We start from the raw sequence: 26,918 nt of genomic DNA on the forward strand, positions 1-26,918 counted from the left end.
TCTCTTTTCTTGTCATGCTACCACTGAGCGGCCATGTCCGATATTGCCACCCAGCTCGAAACAGATGGGTTCAGCCCGTGACTTTTAACTATGCCGGCCGTTAGCCGGTACCTTCACCAGTTCACCTTTGCCTGGCGAGATCTACTGCAGAGTCCATCTTGATACACCAGACAATTTATCCGGCCGGGAACTTGCATGTGAGTCGCACCAAGAGACGAGACGAGACACACTCTCAGATCGACGTACAGCATCTCTTTTTCCTCTCCAGTCCACTATCCGGCCTCTACCAAAGCCAGAGCCATTCGAGAGAAGCTGGACACGGCACAGTGTTGCCCGGAAGAAGGCCATGATGTGTTTCCTTGACGTCGTCGACATCCCGTCTCTGCTCAGACTAGGGAAAGTCGATGGCTTATATCTGGGGGAGTATCCCGTCCTGTTTTGATATCTCGAGTTACTATTCTTTTGAGTATTCCGCAGTGTCTCTCTTTTGGCAGTCTTCTTTTCACTCTCCTAATGGAGATTCAAGCCACATTTTATATCCCATTGATTGTAATGAGATAGCACCTCCACCTTGCTTTGCGTCATGGACGCCTCTTCACTTCTTGCCCTGCCGACTTCGCCGGCACCATCTTCACTACAGATCTTTGCGCTCTTTATCAACTTTTTCTTTCCGGTGTTGGCTTTTATAGTGGTTTCCGTCAGGGTGGCGGGCAGGGTGGCCAGCAGCCAGTTTTCCATGGATGATTGGCTGGTCTGCATTGCCATGCTGATGTCGGTCGCAGAGACGGTCATCAGCTTCTTTTGTACATGTCCCCTTGCTATTTTCCTGCTATGGCAACAACCACTAACTGACTCTTTTTCTGTCCAGTCATCAAAACAAACTTCATTGGCATCCCCATCAGCCAAGTCCCATCCCACGACCCTACTCAGGGTCTTATCTGGGCTTATGCCGTGCAGATATTGTACAACCCCATTCTCGCCCTCGTCAAGTCATCTGCGCTTATTTTCCTGTCTCGATTGTTCGGTCAAAAAGACGGCGTCAGACGGTTTCTGCTCTGGCTCAACATTGCCAACATCTCCCAGATGGTGGCTGTCTTTTTTGCTATCACGTTTCAATGCCTACCCATCGCCTTTAATTGGGATCTCACTACTAGGGGTGGTAGGTGTGTTGACCGCCGGGTGCTATACACTTGCACGGCCGTGATCAACATCGCCACCGACCTCCTGATCTTGGGGACGCCGATTTGGATATTTGCCAAGCTGAAGATACCGAGACGGACAAAGATGGCGTTGTTGTTTGTTTTTTTGTTGGGGTTTTTGTATGTGACCTCCCTCTTCTCACTTGGTTATCTTGTGTGCTGACCTGGGTTGTGGTGAAAAAGAGTAACCATCACCTCCGTCGTCCGCCTCGTCTTGCTGGTTCAGGGATTATTCAACCTTACTGCGCTGTCTGATCCGACGTCGAACGTCGGGTTTGTCACCTCTGCCATTGAGACGAACCTGGCGCTTATTACCGCTTCTGCCCCGGCGTTGAGGCCTATATTTCGGAGGAGGGAGAGGGGTGGGTGGTTAGGTCGATCCACCATCGCCCCTGCGACAACCAATGGAGCTCCTGATTTGGAATCAGGGCAGAAATCGGTTGGTTGGGACAAGGCTAATAGATCGTCCTCCCCTGCGAGGAGTGTCAGGGCTAAGTTTGGACGTGGCGGGAGTAAGTTGTCTCGAGGAGGGAGGGCGAGAAGAGGGGGGAGAGGAGGGAAATTACGGCCTATCATCACCAGGGTCATCACGACGACCGAACAGCAGCAGGAGCTCCGAAGTTCGAGTCCGAGGGAGAGCGAGGAGCAGACGATGACGAGGAATGGGATTATGAGGGTTAGTGATGTGCAGAGGGAGATTGAGGAGATTGCTATTGGGTTGGCGAGGACTACGACAATGACGAGTAGGGGGTCGATGGAGGAGGAGAGGGGGAGGACAAGGGAGAGGGTGGTGGTTTATAGTGAGAGTATTTATCCGGAGTATGTTCCTGATTTATTACCTGGTGATGGTGGGGGGGGAAAGTTGGATTTGAGGGTGAGGGATGAGGAGAGGAGGTATGATGAGGGGAGGGTGTCGAGGAGGTATGGGGTTGTTACGCCTAGGGCTGGGGTGACGCCTACGGGGAGGGGTTGGGAGGGGAGTGGGCGGCCTTTTTAGGGGGGGTGTTGAGCGCCTCTGTTTTCTTCTGTTTTGGGTGGTTTGCTTTGGATATGGTGTTTTGGTGTTTGGGAAGGGTTGGGGCTGGGTTTGTCATTTTGGACTATGGTTCTGGGAGGGGTTTATGGCTGGGGAAAATGGCTTGTGTCTGTTAAATACCACTTTCATTTGTTCATTTATCCGAGGTAGTGTGTAAATAGCTTTCTGGGTACTGTAGTTTGTGTACTCTACATCTTATTATCATAAACTTCCTAGGACTGACTAGTCACACCATGACAACTTTGCGCAGAAATTAGTCTTGACACAATACTTTTAAACAATTGAAGGTCAAATTGGTCTCTAGGACGATACTTCGAAACACGAGGAAAGTTGTTTCACGGGTGAATTTTCTAGAAAGACCCTTTCATTGTGCCGTCCGTGCTTTATGCAAAAGCTGATGGTTTATGCCTCCCGCTTCGGGTAGGGGAATAAGGGTCTGACATGTTCGGCGATGAAACGTGGGAGTTTCCTGTGCCCGTTCACCCATCCGCTTTCAGGGGTTGCTACTGGTATTTGGAATAGAGGATGGTGAGTAGTTTTCATGTGGGTGGAAACGTTGGTAGAGTTGAGGTTTGATATTGTTCTGCTGCTGTTCTAGGTAGTTGCGGTCTTGGTTTCACAAACTAGCTATCTGGAGTATTTACCTTGCCTTTGTTTCCAAAATCAAGTTTGGTGTTTAAGTCTTATTATACAGCCAAATGTGTTTATAGGGGCCGCAAGTAATTTGGATGAAGAGCATTGAAAGCAATGGCATGTGTAAAGTTTTGGGTGGTGTTGATATATGGGCTAAGACTGTTCGAGAAGCAAGTGGTCTAGCAGTCGTTGGGTTCTGATTCTTTGGAGAACTTGCAAAAAATGTTAATTTGGGTAAGCAGGCACCTTTGTTCTTTTGTGATTGTCAAGGTCAGAATCGATCTAGTGTATGCAGTGAGCTTTCTTTCTCGCTCACACTTGAGGGGTGACTGTGGCCGGTCATGGCTTCAAGACAGCCCTGTGGTGGTGAAGATATTTTCTCCGAGTTTGAGATATTTTCCCCGAGTTTGAGAGACTTCCAAATGACTGAAGGCTTTCAGTGCTTACTCTGATGTGCAACAGCATTTACAAATCAATATCCGGCCACTTCTTTGCTTGTAGTAAACCACCAGCTGTAACAGATTTCAAGCAGTTTTCCGGCTTGGCTTCAGTCAGTAGTTTCCGTATAAAGCAGGTAGTGATCAGCCCTGGCAGCCCCCTGAATAGACTACTCCATAAGGAAAGTCACAACAACTCTGTCTCACTTAACCTTATCCAAACTCAACTGCCGACCTTCTCGAAGCCTTCGCTGCAACGAAACTCGGCCGGTCATCAAGGTTCAAACATCACCACCTTCTCACCTCAGATCCCGCCTATTCCTCCCCGATCCTCTCAACCCCTACCCATGCACACTGTTGGTATGCAACGAGAATAATCAGGCTTACTCCCCCCTCTTGGCGGCCTGATATTTTCTCTTGGTACTGCCGAAGAGCACACGTACACACACACCACCTGATATTGTCGTGATAGGTCTCCCCAAAGAGGCAGTCTGTCAACTATGCTTTATCAGCGGGTATAAACGGATGGACTCGGTCAACCAAAGCAGAAGGACGATAACATCAAAACATGTTCACTCTGTTATTGAATTTGGGAAAAACTCCACAAACCAATCCGAAAAATAAAAAAGTGGAGATGATGGAAATTGGAAGGTTTCGTAGAAGTCTTCTCGGACACAAAAAATGCGCATGTGGAGCCCCCTCTTCACCACTCACCGTGGTTTGCAGGAAGGCATCGAACATTTTTTTTTTTTTTTGAAACACGATACGACAGCCGCATGTGCGTGGGGAGGGGGAAGGGAGGGAGGTTGGTGGTATCGTCTGTTTTTGCGTTTTTCTTGCAGCCCAACGTACGTCCCTTGCCCTAGCGTCAGGCATCTGGGGTGGCATGTCGGCGGGCAAACGGACGTTTTGTTCCCATGGTGTCTGTAGCGACGAGTAGCTGCTTGATTCTTCGGTTCCTTTTGCTCGCGTAGAGGGAGGTTCGGCAGGTTCGTGGGATGGTGTAAGCGGCGGGATGTCCAGATTAGGTTTTGCGGAGGGTTGTGGGCAGGAAAGCCAATTCTCTTGGAGTTGTTAGTTTGGGATGTCCCTCGTTGAGCCATGTCACGTTGTGTTCGTGGGGTGGATTTGGCTTGGAGGGGCAACTGGGATGGAGTTTGTTGTTTAAATGTACCTGATGGATGTGTTGTCTTGTTGGAATTGGTGATACAGAGAGTGATTTGGCTTGGGGTCACCTGATATATTGTGTCAGCGGGTGACGTTCAAGAGGCTTTCTTCGTTGATAGGCGTTCGTCGATATCACAAGTCGGAAAGCCAAGAAGAGGGACACCAAAAAAGTCACTCACAAGCGCGCAGACGGTGCACCACCCCTGGTCGAATCGATCGTCATGGTATCGCGGACGGGCTGATGCACCCCGCATTCAAGTTTAGTCCCCACGCGTCCTGTGGCCTTTTCCGGATTAATAACAAGCCTTTAGCTCTCGATAAGGTGTGGTATCAGCATGTGGTCTTGATTGATCGAGGTGCATATGGCGGATATGGACGATGACGGCAGATAATTCCGTCCGGTTTGATCCTATCGCCGACAGACTGTGAAGCTGGAAGAAAAAACATCGCCATCTCAAACGAGCGTCCGAGGATGCCGAAATGGTCGTGGATTTGATGGGGAAATCAAATCCCCGAAATCTAGAAGGTGGAGTTTCGGGGTTCGACTCTTCTTCGAGAAGGTTTTGGCTGCCGAGGCACCTGGGGCACCCCGGGCAGCTTATTCGACGACCCCGTTGTAACATCGTGTCCATTTGCCCTATGGAATAAAATGCCATACCAGACCATCCAGTTGTCCAAACTGCCAAAAACAGGCTCAAGTTGTTAGACGAGGGAGCAGTTGATGAGGAGTCACCAAAAGATAATCATGTGTGCCCAGTGATTAAGCAAGCCCGAGATAGGAAGGCGGGCTGCTAGAGAGGCTGATCGTCTTGGCAGACGTGGGAGTTCTCTGTGTTACACACCACGACGGCGTGTGTGTAAATTCAAGAAGCCCACGTCTGGAGATATCTATCCGTGAAGTTGTCTATTATGTGCAGGTTGATGTCGTTGTATGCATATTAAAACGACGTTTCACGAAGCTTTTTGCCTTCCGGCGAGGTTCGAAATCCGATCAGTGTTATCGCCAGTTATTTTCCGAAGAGACCATCAATACTTCTTATCTATGATGTCTCACCGCCTGCCGTGGCAGCCTTCACGATGCGGTGAGCCTTGATCCTTATCAATGACATGTAGCTGGTAGAAATATGTATAATTGGTGCCCTGCTCTCCCAGCCGTCTGCTGTCGTTTGTGACGGAAGTTGTACGAAACCCCCACATCCGTGAACAGGTGGAATTGTCAGCGGTGAGTGAGGCGTTCCGAGCGGTGCCTGTGTGCCTGTCTGACCACAGCTGCTGGCTTGTGTGCTTCAGAATGCGCCCGCTACGTCGACCCCCTTGGTTTTGGGTGATGTTGGGGTTGCCCAGCGATCTCTATTCAAAAAGTGTGGGTGTGACCTCCTCCGTATCTTGGAGTGCTTGGGCATGCGTGGGCAGCAAACCAGCAAACACAACACCCGACCCGGGCAGGCAGTTCCCAACTGGAAACGGTCCTTATCAGGGACTCCACCACCGCTGCCGCCAGCCATCTGACAACCGCCGCCGTGCTAATACCTGAGAGTATATAACAAGCCGCAGCCCGCCACGCGTTTCAACCTAGTTGTCTTTCTACCTATGTTTGATCATATACAGACCGAAGAAAAACACATACGGATATCTCGCTCAATCTACACCTCCGAATACTGCATCTGCTAGAAAGTTTGTAATCGAAGCCTGTCCATTTTCGGCAACTACCTTAGACTCAGGGACCCGTTCGATATTCCCCAGAAGACCGGGGACCACGCTTGCATAACACCCACCTGAGCCAACCTGCATCCATCTGCCGCCCCTCAGCTTGTCCACACAGTGACGACAGAAAGCTTTTATCTCAAAACCGCCAACTTTCGATCCCAACGGCTCGACATCCCGCCGGCTCCGCAGCCTTTGAGCCAAATCACCGTTGCACCGCAAATTCAAGTCCCGGCTTGGTAATATCTCTTGATTCCTGGGGGACGGAACGTTGGAGCGCAAGCCTCCGAAGAAAAGCAGCAGCTAGGGTCCAAGGCACTCAAGACAGTGGATCTTTGGGCCTTCTCGTTACGTACTTTTACGTACTCGTTTCGCTGCTGGCACGCGAGACATTGGACCGCATCACAGGGTCTCCCGTGTGTCGTGGCATCCAGCGCTGACAAGCCCTGGAATTCGCTGGCCTTCTGTTGGTCGCCGACCACAGGGCAGCAGGTCAGTTCCTGAATACGGTCTAGCCGGGAATGCCCTGCGAAGCCGATCCGCACCGTCCGGCCAGCTGGAGTGGTACCTCGTTACCTCAGGGTCTCTTTGTCGTGTGCTATTAATGCCAAGGGCCGCCAACTCGACAGTATGATGTCTGCACGTTCCTATCTTGTTTCCAGGCACGCCTCGCCGCCCCAACCTCGACCTAAATCTACACCTACACCTACACCTATTCCCACCTCCCACCTTCGATCCTCTTCTTCTGCGCCTGCGCCTACACCTACGTCCATCCGTACCATAGCTGAGGAATATGAACGCTTCCCTCAACATCCTACACCAGTCACCGTCAGCAACAGCAGCCGTGTTACCGCTCCCGCCATGCCCTCCAAGCGAAGAGAGACCAGTCGCCTTGGGTCCTCTGCCCTGAGCCCTCCTCGAACAACCACTACGATTTCTCGTCCTATAACCCCATCGACTCCTGTTCAGATTCCATCCAGACCAAAGTCTCGCGATACCCTTCGTCCCCAAAAACCACATCGCCACCATGGCGACCGAAGGCACAACTCGGCGTCGCACCGTCCCAAGGATGGACACTCACCAGATGTCATTCCGCCATCTGTGGCTGCGCTGCTTGCCATCACGAGCATTCCACCGCCTAGGCAGACCAGGAGTGTGAGGCAGGCCAAGATGGAGAAGCGCATGACTGTTGAGTCCATCATCGAGAGAGCCCAAGAATCCGAGAAGGAACTCAGCTTGTCCTTGAGCAAGAGTCCATTAGATCTGCTGCTGATGTCACCCGAGGATCTCGAGGCGGAGTCAGACAGCATGTCTTATTGCGAGAGCTCGATGGGTTCGGTTCTGTCGACGAGGACTGTCTCTCTGGAGTCTATGCCATCTCTTTGCAACTCTTACGCTACCGATACACTTTCTTCCTTGGAATCTCCCCGGACACCAATTAGGAGGCGGAGTGTCAAGCCTACTCGGCGTTCCTTGACCCCCGTTGCTTCCCCTCCGGAGGAGGTCTTGTCTCACCCGCTCTCATCGCCCGAGGTGGCGGTTGAGCAGTTGGATTTCAGCGTTTTTGACGAGGACAAGGCTGAAACCCAAGACAAGAAGGTTTCGCGATCGCCTTTCAAGGCAGCATTCAAGTCGAATCTGACCGCTTCGTTGCGCGCCTTGCGCCAGGCCGCCAAGTCGTTCTCGAACCTGAACTTCACATCGATCCCACCAGAAGACTTTCTCACCAGGTCTATTCTCACCATCGACCCGCAGGTCCCTTACACTGATGAGCGCAGGCCACCTCCACTTGAGGAAGAGCCAACCGCAGCCTTGCGTCGCTACCTCAACCCGACGACAACTGCGCGACTCGAGAAGCCGCAGTCTATCACCAATGGTCCCGCCCTACGAACATTTACGGCATCGATTCAGATGCAAACATACAAGGTCCACCGAGCGCGAAGTGGACCTTCTCCTGGCCGCTCTCCCTACCCATCAGTAGGACCATCTTCGGCATCAAACACATCGCAACAGCAACAGGTCAAGCCGACGCCCTCCGAGTACCCCATGCCTGGACCACGCCAGCGGGAAATGCGCGAGAACCCCGACTTCATCCGCATTGCTGTTATGGAGATGGCCATGCGCAAACGGGGCAAGCTGGACGACCAACGGCCGGGCCGGGCAAGGTGGGCTCTGCCGCCCCGAAAACCTAGCACGAAGCCGTACGAGGTTGGTCCGGATGGAGTTCCAGCCAGATGGGTTCCTGTCAGCTGCTGAACACGGCGCCGCTATCGGCGCTGCTGCTGTTCTAGACGGTGGCGGCAACCAAAAATTATCTACCACGGCAGTGGCACCAACCCGCCCGATGTCATCAATGAACCGCTCCCGCGGGATGCCATCAAGGTCCACATCACCATGCCAAGACCATACACCAACGTCTTTGGGGCTCGAAAGACCTGAATGCCGGGGGCGCAATACTTTGGCGATTGCAGTGGACCTTCTGCCCAGCCACCGCTTCGGCTAGAATTTCAAACTCCGAAAAGCGAGCGACCATACCGACGAGCCTCCTCCACGCCTCGAATGACTCTTTGTCGGGGGGGCTGAGGGGTTTTCGGACACTTTGGAGTTTGCTGCGGCGAGCACCGCTTCGACAGACCGCCTCGGAACCCCACGCATCCCGCAGCAGCCCGATGGCTGCTGAATGGCTGGTGGCTCTCACATCTCGGGGGCTTGGCCATTGGACGACTCAACAACACAGATGCATAACGCACACGCACACGAACTTTTCTTTCTCTCTCTCTCTCTCTCTGTTTTCACAATTGCCGCATGCATAGCGACGGATTGGGGCGGTTTTTTTTTTTTTTTTTGGCACCATTGGGAGCGAGCATTATCCACCCAGCTACGACATTTTCTTTTTGCCGCCAGCAACTTGTTTTCCAACATACCAGGACCTTCAATTTTCGATTGGTTCGAAAATCCGAAAGGGTGGGAGAGGCTTGCATCATTGGCGAATTTTTTTGCTTTCTTCTCTTGAGCTTCGAGAAGCCGGTTTTTTTTTTCGGAGGGGGGCGGCATTGATGGGCATGGCATTTCATCATTCAGCAAGAGAAGAGCAGGATTTCATAACTGCATTGGGGAAGGTGTTCCGGTAATAAAGTTTAGTGGGGTGGGATCAACCACTTTTACATCACTTGCATACATCATTGTTCATACACTACAGCTGCTGTACACACGCCAGTGGGGAGGGGAGGGGAGGGGAATAATTCTTGGATTTCTTGGACGGGGAGATAAAGCAGGCGCACTGTTTGGGAGTTTTGTGAGGGGTTGGGAGGGAAGAGGCATGGTGATGGTGTGTTGCATTGGATTGAACAACACATCAAGGTAGAGGAAGAGAATTTTAGGATGGCATGCATGCATCGCGACCTAAACGGACTTGTTGTTACAAGAACTGGGCAGCAGCGGATATTTTTGTAGTGTGTAAGAATAGTGAAGAAATATTTTCAACAACACCTTTTTTTTTTTGTGGGGGGGGAAGGAAAGGGGATTGTTCCCCTGAGACTTTTTTAAAGTGGTCAATTGGTGAGGGCGGACAATCCGTGCCCTTGGACTTGGGACTTGTGTTACACGATCTGGAGTATGTCCTAGATGATGTGGATGGTGTCTGGGTTGTGTCACCGGGACACATGGGAGGAATCTGGGGTACATGAGATGGACCCTGGGGTTTGGACTTTGGGGATATATTAATGTTTGAGGGGGTGGATGTTCGGTTTGGTATTGCATGGGTAAGGTGAGGATGGCGTGAGTGTCTGGGAAAGGGGAGGGAGTTAGTTGTGTTTGTAGTACGTCAGAGGATGATGTGATTCTTGGAGGGGATGAGGGAAGGGAGGGGGGGGTGTCTTGTGGCTATGGCAACAGCATCATAGACGAGATCTAGAGCTCATTTGACAGAATCGGTACAGAAGTGCTACTATGAGTCTATAGCCTTTCGTACGATGTAAACTATTAGATCTATGTTCATGAAGCTGATGCTTACAATAGCCTCCTTTCAAAGCTTCCTCAGGTTAAGGAATTACGTTTTATAAGTTATTTCTAGGACCTCAAGTACCACATGAATATCTGCAAAACATCATATTGCTGTCGCACTCTAGTGTGGCTCCCCTTTTATACAGCTAAAGGTTGTACCTTCCTGTCCAAAGTTAGCTCTTTCCTCTTCAGACACCCACCTGCCCACCCAAGTATCAAGAGAAGTCACAACCAGGTCGGTGCCTTCCTCCACATCCAGCACCCAGTTTAAAGGGTTACTTTTTCAAGGAAGGAGGACCTGTCTCAGATTTGCCCTTGCCTTTTTGAGATCGCGTTACTGGCGCGATCTTAAGCACAAACTTGTTATTTTCTCCCCCCAGTCTTGTCTTTCGGTCTTTATCAACAAACCAAAGACTCTTCAGCTAAGTCGAATAAATCACACTTTTTTTCTTCAACTGCGTCTTATCTTTGTTCAGGTGGTTCAACACAAGGGCTTTACCATTGAAGGAGGGGAGACTGGGCCATACCCACATACTGTGGACAAACGGGTTGCGCTTTCAAAGGGCGAACTTGTGTTGCTATAGAAGCAATCAAGCCCTCCAACCTCGGCAACAGCAACAGCAGCACCACCAACGCCACATAGCAGCAGCAGCACCAGCACCAGCACCAGCAGCAACAACAACAGAAACAACAGCACTATCACCATCACATCGATATCAACGCACAATCCAACTATGCCAACCTCTCAGAGCCCGCCGCTCAGGTCCGATCAACCGTTGTATTCACGTTCCGCCCTGCTTCGACAGCTCATACCAGTTCAGGACGACGGATGAAAGAATACCAACCTAGGTAGTGATATGGCCGTGAGCCAACGGTGGATAATAGCGTTCGCTCACGACGACGACATGTGGGATTTTGGAGAGGGTGCAGGAGATGCTTGATGCGGGGAGGAGCAATCGCTGTGAGTTTGAGGGAGAAGGGGCAGGGATGATATCGTGGTCGATATCTTGAAAGCGCGGTTTAGGAGGGGGATTGACAGGATTTGTGGGATACACACCATGGTGGGCCACAGGGTGTTACTGGGCTTCCACTTCTTTTCCACCACACGAGATAGTCTCTTCCTCACACGCTTGCTCAGACTACTTGGGCCGCACGCTTCCTATCTATTACGCCGCGTTGCCTGTCAACACCAAGAGGAGACGGGGCTGTGTGGGAAGTGTCAGCCAGAGACAGTGGTGATGGACCTGCCGGCCAGATGGTGTTGCAGCGCGAAAGCTGTGGTCAGGTTGGCCAGGGAGCCAACAACCCGTTCAGAGTTGGCAGAGGCGGTGCCGATTTCAATATCCGATCGACTGATACACACACGCGTCAGCGCTGGTTTCGACAGCTCGAAGCAGTCCAAATATGACGAGGGGGGAGCAGAGGAGGAGGAGGTGAAGGAGGAGAGGGGAAGGAGAGAAAAAGAAGAGGAGGAGGCATGGAAGAGGAGCAAGAGAAAAATCCTGTACGCAAATAAATGTATGGGGTTCAAAAAGGGTATAAGAGATACTTGATATAGCAATAAAGACTGAGGGTGACGATGTGAGCCGGGTGCAGGAGATGGTTGAGAGATGGGGGAGCGGGAGGGGGGTTATCGAGAGGAGGCAGAGTTGCCAGGGAGGGTCAACCAGAGGTAGCAGTGCTGAATTTGGCAGTAGGATGGATTTCAGTGCCAATACCCTTATCAGACAGGCCAGCGTTGCAAGAGCGGGAAATACGGAGAATGGGCAAGCCTTTAAGAGTGGATAAAGCAGTTTAATCCTCTCAGGATAAACAAGTCGGGTTAGAAGACAGTTTCGAGGTATTAAGACATAGTTAAAGGGGATATAAAGACAATCACTAGGCTTTAACGGGTGGTTAATACCTCTTGAAAGATGGTCTGTGGGCTTCAAGAGATAACCCAAAAAGTGTCAAAAGATAATCAAAATGTGTCAAAGAAAGTGGATAGACGTTCAATGATAGTCAATGGACACCGACAGAAACCTGGCACGTCTATCCTTTATCGCCACACGCATGAAATGATATAAAACACACACGAACTTCCTTCTGCATAACACCCATATGAACAACAGAACCAGGTATGCACATTTTCCATCAACTCCCTCTCCCGCAACAAACCTACACTACACACCAGTCCACTTCCCAAACCTCTCCCACCTCCTCCACAACTCCTTAAACACCACCCTCCCCCCACCATCCATCCCCTCACTCATAATCTTCAACCCCTCCTGGCTCGTAATCCTAATGATAGCATACATCCCCTCCTTCTCCAGCACTTCCTTAATCGCGTGCGGCGGAGCAACATACTCCAGCTGGCACTTGATGTACTGCATCAACACCAAATACATGTACTGCCCCGCATACCTCTTCGCCCTGTCCTTTTCCGATTCGAGGACAGTGTGATTTGTCTGCGCGGTGGTAGCTGCAGTGGGCTCGCAGATAAGCGTGAGGAGTCGGGAGAATCGCTGAGCGTTCTTCTCCCACTGTGGGGAGGAGTCGCACTTGGAGAGGAGTAACCGGAGAAGGTCCTGAAGGGGGGAGAGGACGATGTGGAAGTGGCCCTCGAGGCGGTGGCGGTGACGTTTTATCACTACTTCTAGGAGGGAGCACAAAGGGAGGTAGAGTTGAGATTGGGAAGCGAGGAGGGTCTGGAAAGAGGAGGAGTTGGCGAGGAGGGAGACGCGGGAGAGGGTGAGGTCGATGTTGAACTGTTTCATTGTTGAGTGGTCGAGAAGAAACAAAAGTGTTTTGGTTGTTTGGATTATGTGCGGGAGGGTGGTGAGGGCGGGGAGGGATTTGGTGAGGATGGCGTGGGCTTGGGGGAGGTCGAATTCGGAGGAGGAAGAGGATGGCTTAGAACCCTTAAGGTGGTGGATTAATTGGTCGATGATGAGGAGACGGCCAAGGAGTTCGTTTCGGCTGGGAGGGTTGGTGAGGAGGAGGTCTTTGAGGTAGTGGAGTTTGATGGGTTCGTCGGCGTGGCGGACTACGGCGTCGACGTATTTGCGGAGAACTGGGACTTCGATGGCGGACTTGATGACCTCGCCAGACTCGGAAATCTCCATGTCGAGCTCGATTTGGAACGGGGACTCGAGGGATTCGAGGAAGTGGTCTGCCAAGAACATGCGGATGGACCAACCAGCTTGGATGCCTTCGTCAACTAGCTTGTCGCTAGTCTTGATGAGTGGCTTTATGGCAGAGGCGACCGCTTGCTTGACAGAATCGCGTCCCATACCGTCAAGAGCAGACAACGCGAACAGAAGAGCCAGTAGTTTCTTTCCACGCCATCTGCCGGCTGTCACAACGGATGAAGCCATCTGGAATAGGTCATCTCCAAGGCCGCTGAAGTCCAGACCAGCCCTCTCCAGCCTTGGGGCAGTCTTGGACTCTTGGACAGTCGCGAGAAAGGCGCGCAGAAGAACGAGACGCACGACAGTATCGCCATCAGCTGCCTTCTCCTGAAGCACCGCCTTGGCATCAGAGAGGTATGTCTTCTCCCTCGAATCAAGGTTTCCGCTTGCCATTTGTCGGATAGTCAACACAGCCAGGTCGTACAGCAAAGAGAAGAGGCGCTGAACTTCGGCATCATCACCCGTCGTTGAAACAAGACCTGCCCCAACAGTTTCCAAATGGCTGAAGCTCATCCCCTCATAGAAGGTTGGCTCGTTCATTAGCTTGACCATCAAGGAGAGCACTGGCTCCCAGTAGTCTACCCCAAGTGGTCCCGCCTTGTTCGAGGCTCGTGGAACGTGGCTGATCAACGTCTTCATCGTGGCTTCCCGCTGGCTGCGGCTAAGGGTTTCCATAGGCGCATTGAGCAGGAACAGAACAGCATCCTTGGTTGATGGTTGAAACGTCCCGGCCTCAGACTCTTCAATCACTTTGATGACGGTGTCGATCAGAGTATCTGTTGACGTTAGAATGTGTCATTAACAACAAGGCTGAGCCAGCTTACCAGTGAGCTTCTGGTTTCCAGTATCGCATTCCTTCAACAGAACTTTGCCAACTGTGGCGGCATGACGTAAACCAGCCGAGTCACCCCCAGGTGTGGGCTTGACAAGCGACAGAATGATATCTGGTACTTTGCCCGTCTTGTCAACGACCATGCTGTGAACAGTTAGCAAAGTAGCCAGAAATGAAGGTCATAGAATCCACACCTGACAAGACGAGGCTCCTCCTCGAGAATCCAAGAGATATATCGTCTCCTTGACTCGGAGCTCGCATCCTCCTCAAGTTTCCCAAGGAAGGAGCAGACCAATCTAGACGTTTCCTCCTCATCGGCACCTTCAGGATAGTTTGACAGCCAAGCAGCGACACAGCACTCGAACGCAGCAAAGGTATCCTCCCCATCCACCCCCGACTTCTTCAAAGTCCTCTTTAGGTGTGAGTCGACCCGTGACCAAACCCGACCGGCCTCCTCAAGCGTGCCCTCAGTGAGAGTCCGGGCAGCATCACTCCAACGGCAAGCAGAGATGAGAAGGGCATCCTTCTTGGAGACCTTCTGAGCCATGATAGCATCAAAAATCTTCATGTTTGCCGCATCAATAAATTCCTCGCGAGCAACACCCCTAGAAAGAGCCTCAAGAAGGAAAACCCTTGCCGCGCTTGCCTCTTGCTCCGACAGCCATGCTACCAACTCCGCAAGCTGATTGGCATTGAGAGAAAATTGCACCAAAGACGCGACTGTACCCGCTAGCTCTTCTTGTGCCCACAGGGGGTCCAATTTCCCTTCGGATTTGGGAGAATCGAGGTAATGAAGCCAGGTCTTGACAAACGAAGACAAGTCGCGGGCTTGGGCATATCCTTTGGCAAGGAGGGCAATGAACTCGACAGCCACCTCCCGGTCTTCATCAGTCAAAGAATCTGAACCTTTCGTCTTTTCCAGAATCTGGTTCAGAAGCTCCTTTCCGTCCTCCGAGAGCAGAAACGCATCGGGGTTGAGTTTTACGATGGACAAAAGTATATCCCAATCATTGTTACGCTCGCCAAGGGCAAATTCCTTGCACACCAGCCGGAGGCTCTCCGCGGAAAGAGATTCGTCTCGGTATGTTGCCACCTCCAAAACCCTCCGCATCGCTGACTTACCCTCGCTTTCTACCTGACCCTTGAGGTGGGGGATGGTTTTTGAAGTCGTGAGCATGGTATCGAACACCGCCTGGACCCATGTTTCATAGTCCTTGATGGAGGTGTTACCACCAAACTCACGCGGAGACTGGCCAACCAAGTCAAAAATGACTGGGAAAGTCATAAAGGATGAGGATGGACGACGCATAAAGCGTGGGGGTGGTCCAGCAGAACAGGCCTCAACAGCTCTCTGGAGAACTGACCGGTCATTCCTGTTGAGGAAAGCCGCCCTGGCAGGAAGCATCAGATTACGGGACAAGAACCGACGAAGATCCTTTGCCCAGCGTTCCTTGGTAGGACTTTGGATTCTGCGGGAACCTAGGTCTGCCACATCCATCAACATCCCCAGAAGAAGGGTTGCTGAAGAAGCCAAACGCGCCGCAACCTCTAAAGCATCGCCTGGGCCTTGTAGGTGCAAGGCCCAGATAGAACTGACGGTAGACAGCCATGAAGACACCTCTCTGTACGAGGCATCATCCAAGCAGGTATGAGCCGCAATGCACAAGTCCAGTATTGGCCCGAGAATCTCAGCCGCATCGGTCGCTGACAATGAAAACAATGACTTGACGTGCTCAGCGCCCATCCGGTGTGTTGGTGGTCCATCGTTCAGCTTGGTCTCGCATCGAGCCAGCAGTATCCTGAGCGCTTCAAGAAGGGCCTTCGCAGCCAGTAAGCACCCCGATGTTGTCCGTTGCGCCACTATGTCGAACACAAGCGTCTCTGTCCGTTTTCTTTTCCTGGAGGGTGATGGGCTTCCTGGGCCTGGGGCGTCGGTCATTTCTACATCTTCGATCTCGTCCAGCCTAAATCCTGCATCAACCGCGATGTCTCGTAGCTCGCGCAAGGTCTGTTGTAATATGCCGATGAACTTCCAGTCCGCCAGCGATTTTGCTAGGGAGAAGAGAGGGGTGCGCTGAAAGACGGCACCCAAGACGTCCCATGTTCGAGAGTATCGTCGCACTTTTTCGGCATTCTCAGTCTTCCCGACCATTTGCTTTAGGAGTGATCGCGAGAGCATTTCCTCGGCGGCGTGAAAGTTTCCTCCATGGTGCTCTGATAGTATATCCCAGATGTTTTCGAGTCTTTCTGGTAGTGTTTCGATGTTGGTGTCCTTGTGGAATGCCTGAACAGCCCTGATCAGGGCTGCTTCGCCTGTCTTTGCGATTGTTACTCGGGGCTGCGCCTTGGAACATTGCGAATTGTAAAAACGTACCATGGCCTGACCCTTCATTGTTGATTATCAAAAGTAAAAAAGAACCCTATAATTTCATCTTTTGTCGCAAAATGCTCCCCAGTTTCTTTTTCGCCATCGAGCTCTCTCCAGCAAAAGCTCCCTCCGAAATGCGACCAGGCCCCACGTCGCGCAGATGCAGCTGCTCCCCAAACTTTCTGCCAAAAAAATCCCAAAATTCTGCCGTCCATTCCGCTCACCACCAAACCACCGTCCCACCCAAAGCCCCCTCACCGCCTTCGGGAGACAACGGGGACAGGGAGCCATTAACGCGAACCGCATTGAGAGCCCAGTTCTTGGCAACGACGTCCTTGTTACCCGGCGGGTGTGTGCCAAAAACAAAATAGCTTCAATCAACTCAGCCGACACACACCACTGACGTACTTGCCGAACAACAGCATATCTCACAAAAAGTTGAGGTATTGATTTACCTGTACTCCTCCCCACCTCCACTCGTTATAGTCAGTCCTCTGTATACTTACTCCATTGTAGGAATTACCAGTCAATCGCTTCCAAGGTACGATATACCAAGCTCCCCAAAGCTCCTCCTCACATGCTTGCATTGAGAATTCACAATCCCCGCAGCCACCACCACCAACCCCTCAATAACTAACCACCGCACCAACCTACCTCCAGCACTCACTCCCACACAATCACAATGGCTGACACCGCCCCCGCGACGACGACATCCCCCACCTCCCGCGCTGTCTCCCGCCCCGTCAGCGAAGCCCTCCTCAACGAGAAGGTCCGACCCCTCCCCCGTCCCCAATATACCTATACACCAATCTACAGTACCGGTAGTTACTAACAATGTGTGTGTGTGTGTGCGTGTGTTCAGTGGGACCGCTGCTTCTCCAACCTCATCATCAAGTCCTCCCTCGGCCTCGGCTTCGGCGTAGTCTTCTCAGTCCTCCTCTTCAAGCGCAGGGCGTGGCCCGCCTTCGTCGGCGTCGGCTTCGGTGCCGGCCGGGCGTACGAGGAGTGCAATTCCAGCTTGAAGCAGGCTGCCAAGGAGATCAGGAAGCAAGCCTAGATCACCAAATCAAATTCACGCAAAAAATAGAACCACAAAAACAATCGATACGGAGGGGTAGATAAGACAGACGAGGCAAGAGAGAGGAATGGCGCTGGAAGAGAAGGAGATTCCGAGTTAGCGATGGGTGGTTTGGGGAAACAAGTGTACAAAAATTCTCTGGTGTGTGTCAAAAATCACCTTACTTAGACGAGTAGGAAGAAGGGAGAGGGGAATGAGAAGATGACGATTGAACTTATTTTCTCGACATTTATATATGGTGGTGTTTGTCATGTGCTTCTTTGGGTGATCTCTTTGACAGGAGATATGACATCGCGGCAAAGCAAAGCTGAAACATATTCTAGGTGCGCGTAATCTATAGATAGGTTGAACCACTACCACCTATTTGCTCTCACGATACACATCTCCACCATGTTAAGTTACCCATTCTTTCAGTTTCCAGAAAAAATCAAAGCCCTCACGAGCTTCTCTCAGTCTCACACAGCATACTCAGCCCCCGTCACAGCCAAACTCCTCCTCCTCCCGCCACCACCACCACCACTACCACCACCACCAACCCCCATCCTCGGCCTAAATCCCCCAGTATTACAAGGCGAAGCAAACCCCCGAGAGTAAGCATAACTCGACCTCCTACCACCCCGATCCATCACCCAACTAATCGACCTCCTCACCACAGTCTCCAGCTTCGGCTTCGGCTTGGGCCCAACCATACTACAAGCCTCCGTATCCCAACCCCAGTCTTGATCCCTCCAACCGTCAAACCCATGCTGTTGTTGACCGGCAAGACCACTCCCAGCGGCGGCATCCAATCCAACCTCCTCATCCCTCGCCGTCCTCCTCTCCTGCTGCTCCCTCCTCGCCGCGGTGGCACCCACCACCACCGCCCTCCCATGCGCCGAGACCTTCCTCCCCAGCTCCATCAACTCGTATTGCACCGCCTCTGCAAGATCCTCGCTTGCCTTTCTGACGCGGTTGAGCAGCGACGTTTTCTCGTTCCCGTCTGCGGGTAACGAGGTAGAAGAAGACAGCAAGGGTTCGTGAGGGAGTGGGCCACCGCCGAAGACCGTGTTGAATAGACATGGTGAGGAGGCGCGGCCATGGACGTCGGGTTGGTGGCTGCTGCGGTGGTGACGGCGTTTGTTGGTTGAGGTGGATACTTGGCGGCGGAGGGCGAGAGCGAGGATGAAGAGGAGGAGGAGGACGAGGGAGAGGATGAAGAGGGCGAGGAGAATGATTTCGAGGCGGGTGGCGGAGGGGGTGGTGGTGGTGGTGGTGGTTATTTGGGGTTTGGGCTTGGAGGTTGTGAAGAGGGTTTCCATTTTGGGGTTGTGGGGTTAGCGGGAGAGGGAGTTGGGGCCGAGGCGGGAGTAGAGGGGGTGGTGAGAGTCGAGGCGGGGCGTTATGGTTGGGTTGAAGGGGTGGTGTTGTCGTTTGATACCGTGCGGAGGCCGGGAGGGCTTCCGGTGGGTGACCAAGCGGGTTGTTGTTGAGGGCAGGACGACATGCATTAGGACTGAGCTAGAGGAGAGGTGTGTTTTGGTTGTTGAGATGAGTCTAGAGGTAGCGGTCAAAATGCATCAAGGATGTCTGAAGAGTGGTGAGGTCTAGAAGATGGTTATTACTTAGGTATTGAAGAGGTAGAGGATGGGCATCATGAACAACGTGTTGGACTTATCAATAACAACAACTTTGTAGCGACATGACACCGGAAAGCAGCTCGAGGAAGTAGGAAGGGCGTGTTGCAACATCGACAAATGACAGTCGAAAGTGCAAAATCATGTGCCAGACAGATGATGGCAAGCGCGGCAGGTGGCAAGCGCGGCAGGCAGCAGGAAGGTGTCATGACATGTTCAAACAGATTTCAAACAATTGTTGAGCTTTTACTGTGTTTTCTGTAGTGCGAGGCGGCCACCAGCCAACTCAAAAAAAGCCCACTTCAGCCCGGTTCAGTCATCAAACTCTTTGACCTGGAATTTGACCAGACCAACAGACCAACTTGCCAAAGACATATAGATATATATCCCAGATTCCTTTGTGTTTCCAATGCAGTCATTCACATCGTATCCCATATACTTTCATTCCAACAATACACACAAACCCCCCCAGGGCAACAAACGACATCTCCAACTTTTGGCCCTACATAACCGTACAACAGGCCTTGATACAGCCGAAGATGCCATCGTCCTCCGGCTCTTCAGGGCGTTGTGGACGCTGGGGCCGTTCTGGCCGGGGCCGATGCGGTCTCTTCTGGGGACGGCTGTGCGACTGGTGCCCATCTGGCTGTGGGGACAGAGGGGGAGGAGCCTCGACACGGTTGCCACCAAGATCAACATAGATACGCCCCTCGTTTTCCTCTGTGGCATAGTCGAGACCGAGTTCTCGGCAGAGCTGCTCAACACGCGGCTTAATCTTTCGGACCCCCCCAGTTGAGTGATTGCCCTTCCCGACAATGACGTGCAAGTGGGACTGACCGCGAGCCTGAGCATCACGGATTCTGGCTTCGAGGATATCCTCTGCCTCTTCAACAAACAGACCATGCAAGTCGATGGTATCCTCAGCTATCCGGCCCATGGCGTTGTTCTCCCGGAAGATGAATTCGGCAGCCTTTTTGTTATACTCGGCCTGCTTCGCTTGATGGCGTTTGCCCTCGTTCGACAAAGCCTTTGCCTCGGCGCCATCCCCACGCTCATATGCTTCATGAGCCTGCCGTCGTCAATGTGGTTAGTGAGATTCTACCGCGAGATAGGAGGACAACCCGTACCCGATCAAAGCATGACTTCTTCTTCTCTGCCTCTGCCCGAGCCAGATCTCTCAAACGATCATACTCTTCCTCCAACTCTACACTGGTCCTGTGGTTGAACGCTGTTTATACACATTAGACCCGAGTACACCGCCATTGTTTACGAAGGGCATACCATGGCCTCCGAGACGCTCTAGCGGAATAACGGACGACGCCATGTTGTCGTTTTATGCCACTATTCAGGTTATAGTAGCAAGGCTGGCTCGCGAGGCTGCCAGGGTTGTCGAAACTGGAGTCTTTTACAGAGGATTGTTCATGTAGAACATCAACAACTGAAGTGATCACCAACTGAAGTGCTGGGGACCCTAGTCTCTATCAGGCATTGAGCGGTGTGGCGCGTAAGAGTGCCAAGAACGAGACCGGCCCGCTGTGAGAGGCGCTGAACGGAGATCGTACAGGCTCAGATGATGGCGGGGAGCCACACATCCCGTGAGAGCTGCAGGTTCATCCCATATCGACCGCCTTCCCTTCAGCTTGAGCATAGTGCGTCGGTCATGGGCAAAGAGTCTTCAAGGCCCTTACAACACTGTTTCTGAAAGTCAATGAAACGAGAAACCCAACACTCGCAACCGTCACTTCCCTTGTTCTTGGGTTGATATCTGACAAGAATAACCTGGAAGATCGAGCCCCTATTTCCCACGCCTCTTCCTTGTTTGCCACGCCGCAGCCTTCATCCCATCACGAAAAGGACCGCTTTGACGAGTTCTCCCCGAGGTCTCCACGAACGTCAGCTTCTAGAAGATTGCTTCTTTGATCTTAGCGTCTGATACTGCCAGCGCCAACCGGAAAGGGGATGCTGGGGTCTTGGGACGCGAAATTAATTTAAAGCTGGCTCAGCAGCTGGGCGGCTCAACCTTTCATGCATCTAAACGGAATATCAATGGGCGCCTCGCATGCTGGCCCTGTGGAAAGCTTCGAAAGGCGTTCGCCAACCAGCACGAAAAGAAATAACTTGAACCATGGTGCACAACGCAGATTCCGGGTAGCTGGTAACAACGGTTTTTTTTTTTTTTTTTTTGCAGCAGCAGCGGCACAGGCGGTCACGCCGGCGGCCAGGCTCTTGTCAGCTGAAGTTACATTTCGTAATTGCGGGAGGCGGCGGGGATCTTTCGTGCAGCCGAAGCAAGTTGATTGACGATGGAACCCTCCATGACATCCTCGCATTTCTCCATCGTGGAGGTCGAATCAGCGTGCTGTTCCTCACATCTGCCCAGGCACCAAAGGAGTGGAGCAGCAGCTTTTCTCTCTCAGGGGGTTGGCTCTGTTGTTTTTTTCACGATCCACAGACCACGCGGTTGGCGGGCTCCAATCTAGGTAGTCGATTGTAGTAGTTCCACCCAGCGCAGGTCTGAGGGCTTCCTAGACCTGTTGGATCTTTTAATTACAGATAATTTCCAGCGATCGGGAATTTGATAGCAACCATACCTAGCCAGCTTTTCGATTTTCGTCCCAGGAAAGATGTAGAATAGGGACCTTGTTTATTGTGTCCATCACAGCATTCATGCATGGCAACGTCGATAGGCAGAGGATACTGCGGCTTTCTCTATCGCGATCATGAGAGAGCGGACACCTGCAGCAAGAGGGTTGTCGATCACATAAGCGGGGTGCCAGGGGGTTGCTAACTTCTTGCGGCAACGAAAGATACCGCAAGGATTATCGTACAATGGATATGTGCATATCCAGGCCACTACTATCGGCCTCGATCCGTCGCATTGTGTTTTGCCCTTTCGTCATAGGGGTTTAGGTTGTTGCTATACAAGGTGCTACGAGATACAACATGGCGGCAGAGCAACCGGAACACACCTCGTCAATGGGCTTGGGATGGCGCTGCGAACGGCTGCAGATATGGCTGTTGTACCTATTCAACGCTGTTGGCCACAGACGATTGACGGACGATTGCCTGTCGCATAGTTGAGTGTTCGGCTAATTATGGCAACGTTTCAAAAGACTGCATTGACTGAGGTACATTTTTGTAGTAGATTGGGAAGGTGTTTTGGTGTGCACGGATGATGACGATGTTGTAGAGGAGGGCACCCAACGTTCCAGAAGGGAAAGAAGGTTGGGACAACCATATATATATATATATGTATCGTGGTATCTCATTTGCACCTTCACAGCCGGGAAGGAACAGTGCCATGGGGGCGGGTTTGTTGTGGAAGCATGAAAGAAGGTTTTGTTTTTGATACTGGTATTACCACCCACCTGGGTAACTACTCGACCCTTTTTTTGGTGTGCAAAAGCGGTGAAGAGCGCGCGCTTCCTTACCTTACTTGCATAAACCTCACGAGCAGCAGCAGGCCGCGATTCAGTATTCACGCAAGCAAATGAATTGGACATGACGCCGGCGGTACTCCCTGGCGGCCGGGCGAAGTGGTCTACCGTCTTTATAAAAATGACGGGCAGTCCGTGGTCACGGACGGGCCCGGTGGTTTTTTTGTCGTATGGTTTTTGGAGATTTGTATCCACTGTTCTCCATTGGGACCTGGGATTGGGGGTGGATGTGGAAGATTAACAGATGCAGGTTGCAGGTATCGAGGCATTGGGGATGATGCGACGATGATGGGCAGGCAGGCACTCCGGAGTTTTTTTGTTCATTCCTGCGGTTTGAGAGACAACTTTGACAACGGAAAATGCGGAAGAGGGATGATGATGGGCTTTGATGGAAGGGGAGCTGTTTGTTTGGCTGGCGATCCGCTAATAAGCTCAGAGACGGAGATGTCTCAGACATTGGCGATCAACGTTTTCTGCCGTGTTTTGGCTTTGTTGATGTTGATATTTTCTTTAATTCATTTTTATTTTTTTGCCAGCTCAGAGGTTATGATGAACCAGACCTGACAACAATGGATGGTGGCCTTGTAACAGTACTGGGGCAAAACACCCAGCTCGATGATGGTCGATCTGGAACTCGGCTCTCGGGAAGCCAGGCGATTGGGGGCTTGGAGGGGATGTTTCAAGACCGCTCAAAGGAGGGGTCAATAGGGCGGCAGAAGGGAAAGGCGAACTGGTGGTGGAGATGCGGGAAACAAAGGAGATGGTGATTGGGTTGGGGCTGTCACGGTAATATATCAGTTTCGCCATCGATGGGGCCGATTTCTTTTCTTTTTTGTCTCGGTCTGAGAAAGACCTTCCAACAAACTGTCACGGGGTTGTCGTGATGATGCTACTGTAGGTGTATGCTAGCCCCGGTAGATAGATAAAAATCCCATCATCTGCGAGTTGTTTCGGCTAATGGCGCCGTCTCTCACTAGCGGGCGCCACTCCACTGCCCAGTGCCTTGTGCTACCAGGGGTTGCTCTTTCGGGAAGCCCAAAAGACCATTTTGATCGAAGGAGGTCTCGGTCAAATGCGCGCCTCCAGGTGATCTCTTGAGCGGGCAGCCTCAGAGCAGGCTGGGATGCGAAGCCGAGAAGCGAGAAAAGACATCGATGAGGCGGTGGAAGGCGTAGAACAACAGGTAGCAGCATCAGTAATTCAGTATCATCAGGGTTGCTGGCTTCAGACTGGACAGGGGGTCAGGGGGCCGGCTCCTCAGGGGGGGATTCTTTATTTTTTCTGGCTGCTTGCTTGCCAAAGGGAACAATGTCCGGGCTCTGGCCAGTTAGGGATCTTGGGGGGCCCCATAATTCCTGCAAGCTCCGAAGAAAATATTCGCTGCCATTGGCTGGGCTACTGGTCCCCCTCGAATTGCAGCGTGCATGGCTCCGCGTTTCCTTCACATTAACAGAACCAACCCTCCCACTCTCCTCCTCTTCCTTTGACCTCCGGCTCACACCCTCCCGCGATCCTGTTTCCTGAGTTGAGCAGCACACAGCAAGGCCAACCCGCCCTTTCTGTCTGACTGCCGAACCCGACCCCCGACTCGAACAACCATCGCGGCGTGTTGTTTTCCATCAACCTTTTCCCTTTTCTTCATTACAACCAAAGTCCTAATAGCCGTTCGATTGACGGTTTGCCGGTTGTCCGGAAACAATAGTGAGTGAAGCCTCCCACACACACACCCACACACACCGCACCCCCAAACCCCCAAAATGGCTTTTCCCCAGGACAGCCAGCAAGCAAGCCTTTCTTCTGCCACACCAAGGGTTCTCGTGGCGCTCCATCAAAGCGACTCTGGCCCGACGTCGAATTGAATTGCGAATCGTGTAAACATCGAAGGGTTATCCATCGCTGTCGCTGTCGAGAGGGAGAGAGGCGGGCTTTGTCATCGCGGGAAGGTGGCAGAGGACAAGAGGGAGTTGCAGCGACGAAAAATCGGCCGATCGGCCCTGCCCAGCCCAGAGAAGTCGCAATCCCAGGCCAAACGCGCGACCGTAAAATTATCATCTCAACTCTCGACGACTGGATAGACTAACGCGTGGTGTTTTCTTCCCATCAGCAGACCGCTTCGTTCGAATTAATATCCCCCGATTGAAAACATACCTTCTTTTTTGATCAGATTTGTTATCGACATCTAAGCCAAGATGGGTTGCGGAATGAGCACAGAGGAGAAGGAGGGCAAGGCCCGGAACGAGGAGATTGAGAACCAGTTGAAGAGGGATCGGATGCAGCAGCGCAACGAAATCAAGATGTTGCTTCTGGGTGAGTTTTTATCGTCTCCTCGGCGGGTCCTTATGTGGCCCATTGTTCGCTGAGTCGTCGTCCCATCGGCCAATGGCGCGAGGGACGCCGGCGAGGTACCCTGTTATCAGTACCCCCCGGGGGCTAACCATCAATCGTAGGTGCTGGTGAATCCGGAAAGTCAACTATTTTGAAGCAGATGAAGCTGATCCATGAGGGCGGCTACTCGCGCGACGAGCGCGAGTCCTTCAAGGAGATCATCTTCAGCAACACTGTCCAGTCGATGCGCGTCATTCTCGAGGCGATGGAGTCATTGGAGTTGCCATTGGCCGATGCCCGCATGGAGTACCACGTCCAGACCATCTTCATGCAACCAGCTCAGATTGAGGGAGATGTCCTCCCCCCAGAGGTTGGCAATGCCATTGAGGCTTTGTGGAGAGATGCCGGTGTCCAGAGCTGCTTCAAGCGCTCAAGAGAGTATCAGCTCAACGACTCTGCCAGATAGTAGGTTTCTTTGTACTTGCAAATGTGCTGTGCAGTCATTGTTAACCCATTCACTCCAGCTACTTTGACAACATCGCCCGTATCGCCGCCCCCGACTACATGCCCAACGACCAAGATGTCCTTCGGTCCCGTGTCAAGACTACTGGTATCACGGAGACGACTTTCATTATTGGTGAGCTCACGTACAGGATGTTTGATGTCGGCGGTCAAAGATCAGAACGTAAGAAGTGGATTCACTGCTTCGAGAACGTCACGACCATCCTGTTCCTCGTCGCTATCTCCGAGTACGATCAGCTCCTGTTTGAGGATGAGACGGTCAACCGCATGCAAGAAGCTCTCACGCTCTTCGACTCCATCTGCAACTCCAGGTGGTTCATCAAGACCTCGATCATTCTCTTCCTCAACAAGATCGACAGGTTTAAGGAGAAGCTCCCTGTCAGCCCAATGAAGAACTACTTCCCCGACTACGAGGGTGGTGATGACTACGGCCAGGCTTGCGACTACATCCTCAACCGTTTCGTGTCCCTGAACCAGCACGAGAGCAAGCAGATCTACACACATTTTACTTGCGCCACAGACACAACGCAAATCCGCTTCGTGATGGCTGCTGTGAATGGTAAGCTTGTTCATTTTTCACGTCCGGGTGCCAACTAGGTGCTAACTGTCACAGATATCATCATCCAGGAGAACCTCCGCCTCTGCGGTCTCATCTGATAGCAGATCGGATGACGACTGGACTCGTCGGACGCAACACCATGCTGTCCGCCAGAGATCAGTCACACTTCATGGCACTTGGCCGACCATCGAATATACCCCACCGACCCTGATGTGAAACGGCGCGTACCATGAAGCTTATTCGCCCCCACAACTGGTCCTACCCTCCTACCTCCCAGCATTCTCCAATCCTCATCGCTCTTGACCTTGTCACTTCACCAGGTCTCCCCTTTATTTGTTAGCCACTGGGGAAAAGTCGGGGATGGTGATCCCCGATGTATGAATCGTATTGCGTGTATCTCCAACACAACGAAAGAGAGGTTTAGGGAGAGAGCAGCAGACGTTTTTTGTGGTCGAAAAAGAAACCGGAATCTGGTTTTTGGGGGGGAACAGGGGAAGGGATACATATGTTGTTTAATCATGATGTCGTTTTTATTTTCCTTTTTTACTTTTCATCTCATTTTATCCTGTCTGCGCTGGTTCTCTCTATTTCTCTCTCTTTCTCTCTCACTCTCTACCTCTCACTCTGAAAAGAAAAATCACTCTCTGACTTGTCTGTCTGTTGTTGAACTCTATATGATTTTTTGTTCTACAAAGTCAAATGGAAAAACACAACGGTCCATGTCAACACACACACTCTCTCCCTTCACACTGCCCCCCTCCATTCCAATCGAAATGCTGGACGACCGTTACGACTATACTACTTCTATGCAATGGATGAGTGTGGGGGATGGATGA

At 51.9% G+C, this 26,918-nt stretch overlaps 8 protein-coding genes across 8 annotated transcripts; 6 read left to right on the forward strand and 2 right to left on the reverse strand.

Annotated features, from left to right (window-relative positions):
• Nucleotides 1-583: 583 nt before the first annotated feature.
• On the forward strand, nt 584-2,196 carry QC764_707900 (uncharacterized protein; the record flags this gene model as incomplete). Its single annotated transcript, XM_062950409.1, has 3 exons — nt 584-803; nt 869-1,319; nt 1,383-2,196. The coding sequence occupies 3 exons, from the start codon at nt 584-586 to the stop codon at nt 2,194-2,196; spliced, it is 1,485 nt and encodes a 494-aa protein (XP_062796422.1).
• A 4,610-nt stretch (nt 2,197-6,806) lies between these two features.
• Nucleotides 6,807-8,432, forward strand: QC764_707920 (uncharacterized protein; the record flags this gene model as incomplete). Its single annotated transcript, XM_062950410.1, has 1 exon — nt 6,807-8,432. The coding sequence occupies one exon, from the start codon at nt 6,807-6,809 to the stop codon at nt 8,430-8,432; it is 1,626 nt and encodes a 541-aa protein (XP_062796423.1).
• Nucleotides 8,433-12,198: 3,766 nt separating this feature from the next.
• Nucleotides 12,199-16,725, reverse strand: QC764_707930 (uncharacterized protein). Its single transcript, XM_062950411.1, has 4 exons — nt 16,555-16,725; nt 14,375-16,497; nt 14,173-14,324; nt 12,199-14,124 (listed from the first exon to the last, which is right to left on the reverse strand). Exons 1-4 carry the CDS (start codon nt 16,570-16,572, stop codon nt 12,341-12,343), a joined length of 4,077 nt encoding a protein of 1,358 aa, XP_062796424.1. The 5' UTR covers nt 16,573-16,725; the 3' UTR covers nt 12,199-12,340.
• Nucleotides 16,726-16,858: 133 nt separating this feature from the next.
• On the forward strand, nt 16,859-17,605 carry MIC10 (Mitochondrial inner membrane organizing system component; the record flags this gene model as incomplete). Its single annotated transcript, XM_062950412.1, has 2 exons — nt 16,859-17,317; nt 17,411-17,605. Exons 1-2 carry the CDS (start codon nt 17,231-17,233, stop codon nt 17,603-17,605), a joined length of 282 nt encoding a protein of 93 aa, XP_062796425.1. The 5' UTR covers nt 16,859-17,230.
• A 222-nt stretch (nt 17,606-17,827) lies between these two features.
• Nucleotides 17,828-18,643, forward strand: QC764_707955 (uncharacterized protein; the record flags this gene model as incomplete). The annotated part of the gene is made up of 3 exons (XM_062950413.1): nt 17,828-17,867; nt 18,099-18,216; nt 18,282-18,643. 3 exons carry the CDS (start codon nt 17,828-17,830, stop codon nt 18,613-18,615), a joined length of 492 nt encoding a protein of 163 aa, XP_062796426.1. The 3' UTR covers nt 18,616-18,643.
• Nucleotides 18,644-19,446: 803 nt separating this feature from the next.
• QC764_707960 (uncharacterized protein) lies at nt 19,447-21,415 on the reverse strand. Its single transcript, XM_062950414.1, has 3 exons — nt 20,521-21,415; nt 20,367-20,467; nt 19,447-20,308 (listed from the first exon to the last, which is right to left on the reverse strand). The coding sequence occupies exons 1-3, from the start codon at nt 20,561-20,563 to the stop codon at nt 19,742-19,744; spliced, it is 711 nt and encodes a 236-aa protein (XP_062796427.1). The 5' UTR covers nt 20,564-21,415; the 3' UTR covers nt 19,447-19,741.
• Nucleotides 21,416-23,984: 2,569 nt separating this feature from the next.
• Nucleotides 23,985-24,816, forward strand: QC764_0102890 (uncharacterized protein; the record flags this gene model as incomplete). Its single annotated transcript, XM_062941093.1, has 2 exons — nt 23,985-24,191; nt 24,784-24,816. The coding sequence occupies 2 exons, from the start codon at nt 23,985-23,987 to the stop codon at nt 24,814-24,816; spliced, it is 240 nt and encodes a 79-aa protein (XP_062796428.1).
• A 49-nt stretch (nt 24,817-24,865) lies between these two features.
• On the forward strand, nt 24,866-26,879 carry GPA1 (guanine nucleotide-binding protein subunit alpha; the record flags this gene model as incomplete). Its single annotated transcript, XM_062950415.1, has 4 exons — nt 24,866-24,983; nt 25,124-25,466; nt 25,526-26,082; nt 26,137-26,879. 4 exons carry the CDS (start codon nt 24,866-24,868, stop codon nt 26,178-26,180), a joined length of 1,062 nt encoding a protein of 353 aa, XP_062796429.1. The 3' UTR covers nt 26,181-26,879.
• Between the last annotated feature and the right edge of the window lie 39 nt (nt 26,880-26,918).

This window comes from Podospora pseudoanserina (assembly GCF_035222485.1).
Source record: "Podospora pseudoanserina strain CBS 124.78 chromosome 7 map unlocalized CBS124.78p_7, whole genome shotgun sequence".
In the NCBI taxonomy this organism is placed as follows: domain Eukaryota; kingdom Fungi; phylum Ascomycota; class Sordariomycetes; order Sordariales; family Podosporaceae; genus Podospora; species Podospora pseudoanserina.